At 42.9% G+C, this 14,773-nt stretch overlaps 1 protein-coding gene across 5 annotated transcripts in view; it reads left to right on the top strand.

The window, feature by feature from the left end:
- The window catches only part of LOC139583131 (protein sel-1 homolog 1-like), a 54,790-nt gene that overhangs the window by 4,777 nt on the left and 35,240 nt on the right, over positions 1–14,773 (top strand). For 3 of the 5 annotated variants that reach the window (XM_071413905.1, XM_071413904.1, XM_071413907.1), the window contains exons 3-4: positions 1,884–2,088; positions 14,045–14,068. In XM_071413905.1, coding sequence (XP_071270006.1) covers positions 1,884–2,088; positions 14,045–14,068 — 229 coding nt within the window. The remainder of the gene's footprint in view (positions 1–1,883; positions 2,089–14,044; positions 14,069–14,773) is intronic. The other 2 variants (XM_071413906.1, XM_071413908.1) reach the window with 1 other exon arrangement.

The following is a 14,773-nucleotide window of genomic DNA, read 5'->3' as shown; positions in this document are numbered from 1 at the left end:
TGATCTGGTTTTAGGCCCTCTCCTCTTTTCTCTATACACCAAGTCACTCAGCTCTGTCACATGGTCTCTCCTATCATTATGCGGATGACACTCAACTACTTTTCTCATTCCCCCCTTCTGACTCCCAGGTGGCGACACGCATCTCTCAGTGCCTGTCAGATTTCTCAGCTTGGGTGTCAGCCCACCACCTCAAGCTTAACCTCGACAAGACTTAGCTGCTCTTCCTCCCGGGGAAGGCCTGCCCTCTCCAAGACCTCTCCATTACGGTCGACAACTCCACGGTGTCCCCTTCCCAGGGTCAAATCAAGGTTCTTTGTACTCTGGACAACGCCCTATTTTTCTCTGCAAACATCAGAGTACAACCTTGCCTCACACAGGAAGGGCCGCGGGTCCTATTCCAGGCACTCGTCATATCCCGTCTGGATTACTGCAAGTCTCTGTTGGCTGGGCTTCCCACTTGTTCCTTCAAATCCATGTAACTTATCCAGAACGTTGCAGCCCATCTGGTGTCAGCCTTCCTAAATTCTCTCATGTCACCCCTCATGTTGCTCCTCCGTGCACTCCACTGGCTTCCAGTCAAAGCTCACATCATTACATCCGTGGTGCTTGCCTACTGAGCAGCAATGAGAACTGCTACCTTCAGGCTATGCGCAAACCCTACATCCCAATTAGCCAACTCTGGTCTCTTGGCGGTCCAACCCCTACGGGAGGTCAGCTCCCGCTCAGCCCAGTCAAAGGGGTTAATCCATTTCTATTCAATCTCTTTTTGACAGCATGCCTTTTGTTTTAAACAAAACTTGTTTTGCTCATAGAAGAAGTGGGCCGAATGGAACTTTTTAAATTTTTTGCCTAAACATGGACCTGAATGACTAATTTTGCATACCTTACCATTAGACATCCATGTCTTGATCACTGGAAAAGATAAACGCTTGAGTTTGATACCATGTAAAGGGTTACAAACAGAGTATGAAAGTGTGACAACCATCTTTAAGTCATAAGAATTGTCATTTGATTTAACCTTTAACGTCTATCTAAAAACGCGAACTTCTCATTTGCGTATGTTGTAGCTTAGATCCTATTTTGTCATCGAAGTTTTTTGTGTTGTGCCTGCCATCGGGTGAGACAACATGCTCTTGAATACAGGGTGGGTGTCATTTCAATCATAGCAATAGAATGGACCTATCCCTTCAGACGACTGCGGTGTATCAGGTACACTATTGAAATTGTAACTTCTAATTACTACCACAAAGATGGCCAACGGTCCACCCACCGTTGAATGTCAACTCATATTGTCATGTCTATTCGACTATCTATATTTCTATGATTTAAATAGGTTTTCTATGGAGGATTGACAGTATAATTTAAAACAGATATTCCCATTCGTCAACATTCCCTGATATCTGGACCTCTAACCATCTTTATGGTACCATTTGGAAGTAGACAATTCAATTGTATTCCCATGTTAGTACATTTATCAGCCAAAACATGACACCCACCCTGTATTCAAGATCATGTCTCAACTGATGGTGGGCACAACACGAAAACCTCAGATGATGAATATGAAAATCATTTGAGTTGATGGTTAAAGTGACAATTTGTATAAAAAAAATACAATTGTTTGACAACCCTGTTTATAAGCTTTTAAATTCTATCAATCTCAACCATTTATCTTTTCCAGTGATGAAGACATTGATGTCTCATGGTATGGTTGTTTAGCAAAGAACTGACCAAAGTGGATTTGTGTAGCGTTGGTGTTACACTCACCCACTAACCATCAAGCTAATGACAATAGAATAAGTTATATTTCATCACGTAACATGACGTGACTTAGAATGCCTTTGTTTCTCCTCCACCATCTCATGTTGGTTGTTTCCCCCCTCTAGTCTTACCATGACCCCAACTCTGAGGAGGAAGAGGACCCAGTAGCTTCCAGGATTGTAGCAGGAATGGTGACTTCCCCCAGGGAGGCCCCGCAGCGTGAGGGGGAGAGAAGACCTGATGGTGGGGTCCAGGAGGATGGGCAAGAGGGGGAAGAGAAGGAGGACTTGCCCACCCAACCTCCTCCCGTTGAGGAAAGGCCCAAAGAGAGTAAGGACAGCCAGGACAAACTCATTTTCACGATTTCACTAATATCATCAAAATCAATAAATCATAGCACGTTTTGGGGCTCATTCAGTCGTTTTTACCTGATTTAGTAGAATCATATTGAAAAATTATGTTGCAAATGATACTGTTGCTTCCTCCTGTTGTCATGTGTGTTTGATTTCAAATCAAATTTTCCGCTAGGAAAATATGGCGCTAAACAATGTGACCGGGAAGATGTTTATTTACCGGCCGTTTGAGAAAATTACCAGACCCATATAAACACAGCAAAAAACAAACTTTCTCTCACTGTCAATTGCATTTATTTTCAGCAAACTTAACATGTGTAAATATTTGTGTGAACATAGCAAGATTCAACAACGGAGACATAAACTGAACAAATTCCACAGACATGTGACTAACAGAAATGGAATAATGTGTCCCTGAACAAAGGGGGGGTCAAAATCCAAAGTAACAGTCAGTATCTGCTGTGGCCACCAGCTGCATTAAGTACTGCAGTGCATCTCCTGGACTGCACCAGATTTGCCAGTTCTTGCTGTGAGATGTTACCCCACTCTTCCACCAAGGCATCTGCAAGTTCCCGGACATTCCTGGGGGGAATGGCCCTAGCCCTCACCCTCCGATCCAACAGGTCCCAGACATGCTCAATGGGATTGAGATCCGGGCTCTTCGCCGGCCATGGCAGAACACTGACATTCCTGTCTTGCAGGAAATCACCCACAGAACGAGCAGTATGGCTGGTGGCATTGTCATGCTGGAGGGTCATGTCAGGATGAGCCAGCAGGAAGGGTACCACATGAGGGAGGAGAATGTCTTCCCTGTAACGCACAGCGTTGAGATTACCTGCAATGACAACAAGCTCAGTCCAATGATGCTGTGACACACCGCCCCAGACCATGACGGACCCTCCACCTCCAAATCGATCCCACTCCAGAGTACAGGCCTCGGTGTAACGCTCATTCCTTTGACGATAAACGCGAATCCGACCATCATCCCTGGTGAGACAAAACCACGACTCGTCAGTGAAGAGCACTTTTTGCCAGCCCTGTCTGGTTCAGCGACGGTGGGTTAGTGCCCATAGGCGACGTTGTTGCCGGTGAGGACCTGCCATACAACAGGCCTACAAGCCCTCAGTCCAGCCTCTCTCAGCCTATTGCGTACAGTCTGAGCTCTGATGGAGGGATTGTGCGTTCCTGGTGTAACTTGGGCTGTTGTTGCCATCCTGTACCTGTCCCGCAGGTGTGATGTTCGATGTACCGATCCTGTGCAGGTGTTGTTACACGTGGTCTGGCACTGCGAGGACGATCAGCTGTCCGTCCTGTCTCCCTGTTGTGCTGTCTTAGGCATCTCACAGTATGAACATTGCAATTTATTGCCCTGGCCACATCTGCAGTCCTCATGCCTACTTGCAGCATGCCCAAAGCACGTTCACGCAGAGGGACCCTGGGCATCTTTCTTTTGGTGTTTTCCAGAGTCCGTAGAAAGGCCTCTTTAGTGTCCTCTAAGTTTTCATAACTGTGACCTTAATTTCCTACCGTCTGTAAGCTGTTAGTGTCTTAACGACCGTTCCACGGATGCATGTTCATTCATTGTTTATGGTTCATCAAACAAGCATGGGAAACAGTGTTTAAACTCTTTACAATGAAGATCTGTGAAGTTATTTGGATTTTTACGAATTATCTTTGAAAGACAGGTCCTGAAAAAGGGACATTTCTTTTTTTTTCTGAGTTTACATTGGTTGCATAACCTATTAGGAAAAGGGTTAGGGAGTCCACCCACTGTGCTCAGAATGACAGAAATCACATTTAGATTATGGTAATGGATCTTAACTCATGTAATAAAGCAGCCAATAAAACGTAATTTCCAAACATTTGCCAAAATGCAATTCGCAGGAAAATACCATACTAAACAGCACACCTGATATCAGTCCCATATGTTAGAAACTTAGAGATCTAAAGATGCAACAACTAGGATGGGTTGCTAATATGACTAGGATTGTGCCTTTGGCTTCTGGACAACAAAAGAAAGTTGATATGAAAACCAGTAACACAAGAGGGAAATGGCACCAGCGGTGGGTCCAATAGGGAAGTAAATCGAAATAAATTTGCCAAAATTATTCAGAAATAATTCAAATCATAAATTCTTCAGCAGAGAGCATGACTTGGCCACAGAGGAATGGAAGATCATTAGCTTCTTTAAAAGAAATAGCTGTGGATTGTTTCAAATCACATGCTCGTTTGGGAAGCCCGCAGTTTGGTCAGCGTGCGTGGCAATAGGCCTAGCTGATTATTGAGTTACTGCTGTCAGTGAAAAGCATCTAAAATATGTGTAAAGATGTTACTATAGTTTAAAATGTTGAGAAGAAGGGGAGAGGTGTGTCGCGAAGATATAGGCAAGTCTCTCCAGAATGGCTCAGCTGTCTCCCGCCAGTTCTTGCTCATTAATTGTTTCATTGTGTGAATGGTTTGCCCTTAGATTTTTTTCTTTAATCAATACCGTTAATCCCCATCATTTGGTTACAATAATTTCTGTTAATGCATTTATTAGTCATTTACCTTTGTAATTCCCGGAGTGGGAACATTATTTGCAGATTTCACAACCTGCTACACTTGTGAGAATCAAGTTTTGGTTTATTTCATAACCATAATTTACGAGATTTTTCAATTTTTTTCATTGTCTTTTGTTTGAAGTGTTCCATGTGAGCATGTCTGGTTTCTCTGTCCTGATAACGTTGAGGGAGCGCACGCATCGAAGTACCTGGCCTGCTCTGGGAACTGTAGCAAAGTGTTTTTGTTTTACATCCATTGCGAATGCTAATATATTAAAACTATAGTTCCTCACAGTAAGCTATTTGGAGAAAATAAAAAAAATCCTCGATAATCACCTATTCTCGGTGTGAAAGAGCAATGGAAGTTATAGGCCTACTGCTGCATTGGACTATAGGCAATGAGTTCCATGTGCTCATTACTTTAGCCGCCAACGGTTCACGGAGTATCAATGTGTCCATATGGCAGAGGCTGGTGATCTTGCGTTAGTTGACTTTTAACTTTTAGATTTTTATCATTTTAATTCAGATTTTTATGATTAACTGCATGACATTGATTTTGAGAAACAAAAACGTTATTATTGAAGTGAAACTGTTCCACGAAATGAAAATAGTAACTGGCATGCAGAATGGTAAAAATGGTAGAATAAATTGTAAGCTTGCCTGTAGGCTACTTTGAACCAAGGTAAGACATGCCTGAGGAGAAATCCTGCTCAAAATATGCTGTGTGCATGTGGTAGTTGTGTTGGATAAGTAAGATGTATGATGACTAATGAAAATACACACAGGCCAATTGAATTTCACTCAATTACGCTAATTTACCTGTAGACCAATAAGCATGATGGTCAAATGTATTTCCATTGACTGGTATTTAAAAAATGTATCCTGGTCATTTTAGCCAGCAAAAGTTTGATCAGTTTTTCATTGACCCAAAAGTCGGGCAATTTCCATCTATTGGAAACTCTAGGGTAGACTTAACAGTGAAAGGCTTACTTACGGGCCCTTCCCAACAATCTAGAGAGGAGAAAACAACTGAAGTTATTGAAAGATAATAACACAAGGTATAAATAAACAATGAGTAACGATAACTTGGTTATATACACTGGGTACCAGTACCGAGTCGACGTGCAGGGGTACGAGGTAATTGAGGGAGATATGTACATATCGGTAGGGATAGAGTGACTAAGCAACAGGATAGATAGTAAACAGTAGCAGCAGTGTATATGGAAAGTGTGTTTGTGAATGTGTTTGGCGTCAATGTGCGTGTGTTATTGGTGTGTGGGTGTGTGTGAGTCAAAAGAGTTTGTGCAGTAGGGTCAATGCAGATAGTCTGGGTAGCTATTGGTTAACTATTTAGCATTCTTATGGCTTGGTGGTAGAAGCTTTTCAGGGTCCTGCTGGTTCCAGACTTTCTGAATCGATACCTCTTGCCGTGCGGTAGCAGAGAGAATAGTCTGACTTCGGTAGGGCCTTCCATTGACACCGCCTGGTATAGAAGTCCTGGATTGCAGGGAGCTCGGCTCCAGTGATGAACTGGGCTATATGTACTACCCTCTGTATCGCCTTGTGGTCGGATGCCAAGCAGTTGCCATACCAAGCAGTGTTGCAGTCAGTCAAGATGCTCTCAATGGTGCAGCTGTGTGTGGGGACCATGATCATTCCTTTGTGATATAGACACCGAGGAACTTGAAGCTCTCGACCCACTCCACTACAGACCCATCGATGTGGATGGGGGCATGCTCGGCCCTCCATTTCCTGTAGTCCACGATCAGCTCCTTTGTCTTGCTGACGTTGAAGGAGAGGTTGTTGTCCTGGCACCACACTGCCACAGTTACTGACCTCCTCCCTATAGGTTGTCTCATCGTCGTCGGTGATCAGGCCAACCACCAGTGTGTCGTCAGCAAACTTATTGATGTTGGAGTCGTGCGCGGCTATGCAGTTGTGGGTTAACAAAGTACAGGAGGGGACCCCCCTGTGTTGAGGGTCAGTGTGGCAGATGTGTTAATGCTTACCCTCACCATCTGATGGCAGTCCATCAGGAAGTCCAGGATCCAGTTGCAGAGGGAGGTTTTCAGTCCTAGGGTCCTGAGCTTAGTGATGAGCTTTGAGGGCACTATGGTGTTGAGCTGTAGTCAATGAAAAGCATTCTCACGTAGGTGTTCCTCTTGTCCAGGTGGGAAAGGGCAGTGCAATAGAGATTGCGTCATCTATGGATCTGTTGGTGGTAGGCAAATTGTAATGTGTCTGGGATGATGGTGTTGCAAGGCATTTCATGGCTACAGATGTGAGTGCTACAGGGCAGTAGTCATTTAGACAGGTTACCTTGGCGTTCATAGGCACAGGGACTATGGTGGTCTGCTTGAAAGGTATTACAGTCTGGGTCAAGGAGATGTTGAACATTTCAGTGAAGGCACTTACCAGCTGGTCAGCGCATGCTCGGAGTACATGTCCTGGTAATATGTTTGGCCTTGTGAATGCTAACCTGTTTTAAGGTCTTACTCACATTGGCTACGGAGGTGCTGTCATGCATGGTTCAGTGTTGCTTGCCTCAAAGCGACCATAGGAATCTAGCTCATCTGGTAGGCTTTTGTCATTGGGCAGCTCGCGGCTGGGTTTCCCTTTGTAATCCATTATAGTTTGCAAGCCCTGCCACATCTAACAAGCGTCAGACCCGGCGTAGTAGGATTCAATCTTAGTTTGCGGCTGGCGACCTGATTTCAGTATGGCCCGCGGAATCATGCTCAGATCACATCAAGAATTTGCGATAGTAAAGTTTTGAAAAATGTATTTCTTATTCAAATTAAAAGCCCAATAAATACTCGCCTTTGTGTAATGATTTAACTCCCACCGCTTGTGACATTTATTTTGAAGGCACTTATAAATAACTGCACGAGGACAGACAGTGACTGACAGGCTGAGACACACGTCACAGTTACAAAAACTAGCTAGCTAGAAATTGTGCAAAAATGTGTTTTTCAAAGAAAAGCAAAGTAGACAATGAATGTAGGGTATTCCAGCAAGAGTGGACATCGAAATATGTCTTTATTGCAAACAGAGCATCGCTGTCTTGAAAGACTACAACTTGTCCCGACACTTCCAGACAAATCGTGCAGAGAAATATAGGAATATGTCTTCTGAGCAGAGGGCAAGTGCATCGAAAGAGTTGCTTTCTCAGTTGCAAAAGTAGCAAGGACTTTTTTCGAAACTGCTTTCAGCAAACAACGGAATTGCGAAAGCTAGCTATGTACTGTCCCACAATATTGCTAAACATAGCAAGCCATTCGCTGAGGGTGAATTCATTAAAGAATATTTAATTGACCCTGCAGCAATACTTTGCCCCGACAAGAAGGAGCTGTTTGAAAATGTTTCCTTGTGAAGATGAACAGTGACACGGCGTGTTGAGGATATCGCAGAGAATATGGAACAGCAGTTGAAAGACAGGGTAAAGGAGGCATAACCCCAGACTTTGAAATTACATCGGAGCTTGCTTCAGTGCAGTCAATGAAGAGCACAACCACAGGGAAATATTTATTGGAGGAGGTTAGTAAGTGTGTGGCAAAGCTGGGACTGAGTTTTGAAAAGTTATCCAGTGTGACCACTGATCGGTGCCCAAACTTGACAGGATAAAATGTTGGCCTTTTGAAAAGGATATGTAATCAAGTAGCTGAGCTGAACCCAGATCAGAATTATTTTCCTGCATTGCATTATTCATCAGGAGGTGCTCTGTAAATGAGCCATGTTCTGGATACATTCACTAAAGTGGTATACTTAAGAGCATAAGAGCAGAATCTTTAATTAAACCACAGGCAGTTTGTCTCACTGTTGGAAGAGACAGAGTCGGGTCATGCAGATCTCCCCTACCACACAAACTTGAAATGGCGGAGTTTGGGGAAGGTGCATAAAAGGGTGTGGAACCTGAAGTCGGAAATTGCTGCGTTTTTGCAAGTGAAATGAAAACGTGGATATCCCTCAACTGCAAGATAAAGAATGGTTGTCTGATTTTGCCTTCCCCATAGACATCATGGCCCTCATGAATTTACTGAATTTAAATCTACAAGGGAAGGGCCTTTTTGCACATCAGATGTACAGCTTTGTCAAAGCCTTCAAGGGGAAATTACTCCTCCTGACCCTCCAAGTAGAAGCCAACAATCTCCCCCACCTTCCGGCACTACTAGTCTGTTCCCTATCAGATGACCAGCGGGAGAAGTATACATCACTGCTGCGTGCTTTGAACAGTGAGTTTTTTCTTGTCGTTTTTAGTATTTCAAAGTGTTGACATGCTGTTGGTTTCCTCTCCTTTCACCTTCAATGTGGAAGGTCTGATGCAGTGATTTGAGAACTATTCAAAACAATGTCACTGACGAGGTTCTATGCATCTCTCGATGAACAAAACTTTCCAAAGATTAGGAATCATGCTCAGAAGATTTTTGTACTGTTTGGGTCAACCTAATATATGTGAACAGACATTTTAAATTATGAAATATAACAAGACAAGGCATAGATCATCTCTTACTGACTATCAGCTATCCTGCGCATAGCGACGTCAAACTATACCTTGCTTCAATGCGCAAGTCTATGCCCATCAGAGAATTCACTGTTGAATGTTGAGCTCTTTGTGTTTTTGTGCATACCCGTTAACAAGAGTTCTGTCATTGGTGCTGAATTCACAGTGTACTTTTCCTTCTGTGTAGTTCATTGCATGTTTAATAATGAAAATACCTACCAAAAGGAGAACATGGGTGTGGTTTATTTCTGTGCATGTTAAAACAGTAAAATAAGTAGCATATCTGGACATGATTTACAGTAGATATATCTGTCAACACAGTCATACACATGATGTACACTCCTATAATTTGATTCTGGCTCACAATGGCAAAATATATTCTAATATGGCCCTCCATGGAAAATATTTGCCCAGGCCTGCTCTAACCACTGACGTCAATGCAAATGCAATCTAAAATCACATCAAACCAGTATATTGCTTTTTAAACTCACCTCACTGTGATGATCATGTGAAGAAAGAAGTTCAACAGGTTGAAACTGAGTGGAAAACATGGTCGTTGTGGATGTTGTTTCAAAGCCTAACAACGAAATGGACAGCACTTTCTAAAGTGAGGATTAATTCTAAACACGTCTACATATTAGAGCTTAGGTGTATATGTGTGTGTGTGTGTGTGTGTGTGTGTGTGTGTGTGTGTATGTATATATATACACTGCTCAAAAAAAATAAAGGGAACACTTAAACAACACAATGTAACTCCAAGTCAATCACACTTCTGTGAAATCAAACTGTCCACTTAGGAAGCAACACTGATTGACAATAAATGTCACATGCTGTTGTGCAAATGGAATAGACAAAAGGTGGAAATTATAGGCAATTAGCAAGACACCCCCAAAAAAGGAGTGATTCTGCAGGTGGTGACCACAGACCACTTCTCAGTTCCTATGCTTCCTGGCTGATGTTTTGGTCACTTTTGAATGCTGGCGGTGCTCTCACTCTAGTGGTAGCATGAGACGGAGTCTACAACCCACACAAGTGGCTCAGGTAGTGCAGTTCATCCAGGATGGCACATCAATGCGAGCTGTGGCAAAAAGGTTTGCTGTGTCTGTCAGCGTAGTGTCCAGAGCATGGAGGCGCTACCAGGAGACAGGCCAGTACATCAGGAGACATGGAGGAGGGAAACAACCCAGCAGCAGGACCGCTACCTCCGCCTTTTTGCAAGGAGGAGCACTGCCAGCGCCCTGCAAAATGACCTCCAGCAGGCCACAAATGTGCATGTGTCTGCTCAAACGGTCAGAAACAGACTCCATGAGGGTGGTATGAGGGCCCGACGTCCACAGGTGGGGGTTGTGCTTACAGCCCAACACCGTGCAGGACGTTTGGCATTTGCCAGAGAACACCAAGATTGGCAAATTCGCCACTGGCGCCCTGTGCTCTTCACAGATGAAAGCAGGTTCACACTGAGCACATGTGACAGACGTGACAGAGTCTGGAGACGCCGTGGAGAACGTTCTGCTGCCTGCAACATCCTCCAGCATGACCGGTTTGGCGATGGGTCAGTCATGGTGTGGGGTGGCATTTCTTTGTGGGGCCGCACAGCCCTCCATGTGCTCGCCAGAGGTAGCCTGACTGCCATTAGGTACCGAGATGAGATCCTCAGACCCCTTGTGAGACCATATGCTGACACATGCACATTTGTGGCCTGCTGGAGGTCATTTTGCAGGGCTCTGGCAGTGCACCTCCTTGCACAAAGGCGGAGGTAGCGGTCCTGCTGCTGGGTTGTTGCCCTCCTACGGCCTCCTCCACGTCTCCTGATGTACTGGCCTGTCTCCTGGTAGCGCCTCCATGCTCTGGACACTACGCTGACAGACACAGCAAACCTTTTGGCCACAGCTCGCATTGATGTGCCATCCTGGATGAACTGCACTACCTGAGCCACTTGTGTGGGTTGTAGACTCCGTCTCATGCTACCACTAGAGTGAGAGCACCGCCAGCATTCAAAAGTGACCAAAACATCAGCCAGGAAGCATAGGAACTGAGAAGTGGTCTGTGGTCACCACCTGCAGAATCACTCCTTTTTTGGGGGTGTCTTGCTAATTGCCTATAATTTCCACCTTTTGTCTATTCCATTTGCACAACAGCATGTGACATTTATTGTCAATCAGTGTTGCTTCCTAAGTGGACAGTTTGATTTCACAGAAGTGTGATTGACTTGGAGTTACATTGTGTTGTTTAAGTGTTCCCTTTATTTTTTTGAGCAGTGTATATATATTATAAACACACACAACTGTTCAAAAGTTTGGGGTCACTTAGAAATGTCCTTGTTTTTGAAAGAAAAGCAATTTTTTTTGTCCATTAAAATAACATAAAATTGATGTAGACACTGTTAATGTTGTTAATGACTTGTAGCTGGAAACGGCTGATTTTAATGGAATATCTACATAGGCGTACAAAGGCCCATTATCAGCAACCATCACACCTGTGTTCCAATTGCACGTTGTGTTAGTTTATAATTTTAAAAGGCCAATTGATCATGAGAAAACCCTTTTGCAATTATGTTAGCACAGCTGAAAACTGTTGTCTGATTAAAGAAGCAATAAAACTGGCCTTCTTTAGGCTAGTTGAGTATCTGGAGCATCAGCATTTGTGGGTTTGATTACAGGCTCAAAATGGCCAGAAATAAAGAACTTTCTTCTGAAACTCATCAGTCTATTCTTGTTCTGAGAAATTAAGGCTATTCCATGCGAGAAATTGCCAACAAACTGAATATCTCATACAAACTGAAGATCTCGTACAACGCTGTGTACTACCTTCACAGAACAGCGCAAACTGGCTCTAACCAGAATAGAAAGAGGAGTGGGAGGCCCCGGTGCACAACTGAGCAAGAGGACAAGTACATTAGAGTGTTTAGTTTGAGAAACCGACACCTCGCAAGGCCTCAACTGGCAGCTTCATTAAATAGTACCCACAAAACGCCATTCTCAACGTCAACAGTGAAGCGGCGACTCCGGGATGCTGGCCTTCTAGCCAGAGTTCCTCTGTCATGTAAATACAGTTTTTCTACTCGCGCTACCGAAACACGAGGGATGGAGAGATAATTACCTGCTTCGGTTAAGATGACATATCTACTCAAATTTAAATCGGCTGGCCCTATGTCCTGCTCAGGAAATTAATACTGACAGTCTACTCGCTCCTGAGGCGCAAGAGACAAATAGTACATTTGGCCCGACACTTCTATTCCTCAGAATACCTAAGCCGGCCAGCCCCTATGCATGGCCTTGCTCGTAGCATTCCGTACTTAACCTCTACACTGACTGTCAGAGAAACAACACGAAGGCAACCTCTATGTATTGTTCAAATGGCAACACACACAACCAACAATTCCTGTCTACAACTCTAATTGTGTATAACATAATCTGGGTTTAAATTATGTAATCTGCTTTTCAATTTCATATAGGCTGAATGCAACATAAAGGCCTCATTCTATCTTAGATTCCTCGTTGTGTCGTTGGTACCATTAATGCGATGATGATTATTTTATCAAACCAATTAACTATGTTTAATTATTACGATGATTAAATTACTCATGTTACACTTAACTCTTAGCAATCTTGGGGCACCACGGGAAAAGTTTGTTTAATGATTTACCGTTTCCCGAATGAACTCTAAAGATATAAATAGATCGTTATACCAGTCTTCATTAATTATCATTATTATCTCATCAGTCTCATTCTGAACGTGTTTGACTTCAAATCTGCATGAACTCTAGTCTCCATGATGAATCAGCGATACACAAATTGGCTTAATTATTTATTTACTAACTAAATAATCACACAGAATTACGTAAACACACACACAGGATAGATTATACGTTGATTACTTACAATGCAATTAAAAGTCCCTGGTGGACTAACTCGACATGACAGCTTGGTACACAATGAAAAGGGGTGGGGAAAGAAAGAGCGGGAGAATGAGAGACAAAGGAATTCAACTATTGTACATAGTTGAATAATACCATCATCGTAAATATGGATATTTACCACCCTAACAACCGCTCATTTGGATTTAGAAATGCAACACATATTTACGCTTGGATGTCCTTGTCGTCTTTCTGTTGAAATCAACCAGTCCATCTATGGAGAGAAATTCATCAGAATTCTCTGGTTGTGTGAGTCTGGTTGTTCACAAGAGGTCACCATGTCCTTTTTAGTTGTGGTAGGTTGGTCTCAGAGTGTCTGTTAGAACGAATCTTCCAAAGGTCTACCAATGGTAGTTTGATAGGGAAATGTTCTTCTTTTCTCCTCTTCGGTTGAGTTTACTATACTATTTTACATATACAGCTGCAGACTGTGAATGTATAGTCTTTATCTTCACTTGTCGAGAGTTCCTGACCATTTGTGACGTATTCCGCTCGCGCTGCACGTAACTGGTCTGGTAGAGTCTAACCATTTGCAATATCCGGCTTACACCGTAGTCTGCTTGGTCTAATCTGAATTTCGTCACGTGGGGTTTTATCCACTCTGGCAAAAGGAGGCCTTCCATGATGCCAATATAATGTCTGCGCTCACGTGGGTGTGGTCACTGACTGGGTAGAACTTTTTTATATGAAAAACCATTCTCTCATTAAGAAGGCTAAAATCACATTCAATCATATAAGTTCCACAACATTTAGATGTAAATCTGACATATATACTGTGAAAGCTCTTAGTGACAAATGTTTCCATTATAACGTCTTTAATGATCACCAAACAATAAACGTTGGACATGATTATATCCACGGACCATTCCAAATGTTTGGATTACAGAAATATTGTTCTTTATCCAATCTTGGATGTTACAGTACTACAAAATCTCTCTGTTGTAACAAAGGGATTTTTTTACTTCTATTTCTGCAGAGGGGGAGAGAGAGTTCCTGCAAGGTATTTACGACCGTCATAAAATGGCCAACTTCAAGGCTCTCTGATCCTCACCCAGGAGGGAAGGTCAGGACACACCCCTACCTTGTCACAACACAACTGATTGGTTCAAACGCATTAAGAAGGAAAGAAATTCCACAAATTAACTTTTAGCAATGCACACCTGTTAATTGAAATGCATTCCAGGTGACTACCTCATGATGCTGGTTGAGAGAATGCCAAGAGTGTGCAAAGCTGTCAAGGCAAAGGGTGACCACTTTAAAGAATCTCAAATATAAAATATATTTGGAGTTGTTTAACACTTTTTGGGTAACTACATGATTCCATATGTGTGATTTCATAGTTTTGATGTCTTCACTATTTTTCTTCAATGTAGAAAATAGTAAAAATAAAGAAAAACCCTGGAATGCAATGCACTGAAAGTTTCACCCAGTAGATTTCAGCTTCCCTTAAATTCACTCCTCCAGAACTGGGACTTAGTTTACTAAACAGAAACATGTTTAGAGTGACTATCTTAGCTGAAAACATTGAGGAAACATTTGAGAAATAAGTGCAACCTTACCTTTGCAGACACCTAAGCCCTATTCTATAATTCAGGTTTGAGGAGTTGGCGAGAGAACTTTAGTCAACTCTGAGTTCAACTTGGGATAACAGGGACCATGAAAGTGGCTCACCTTTTAGACAGGTACATTTTAATGGTAACGAATC

This window comes from Salvelinus alpinus, chromosome 8 (genome assembly GCF_045679555.1).
Source record: "Salvelinus alpinus chromosome 8, SLU_Salpinus.1, whole genome shotgun sequence".
Lineage (NCBI taxonomy): Eukaryota > Metazoa > Chordata > Actinopteri > Salmoniformes > Salmonidae > Salvelinus > Salvelinus alpinus.
The sequence above is the reverse complement of the archived record's forward strand: the minus strand, read 5'-3'. Positions and strand labels throughout refer to the sequence as shown.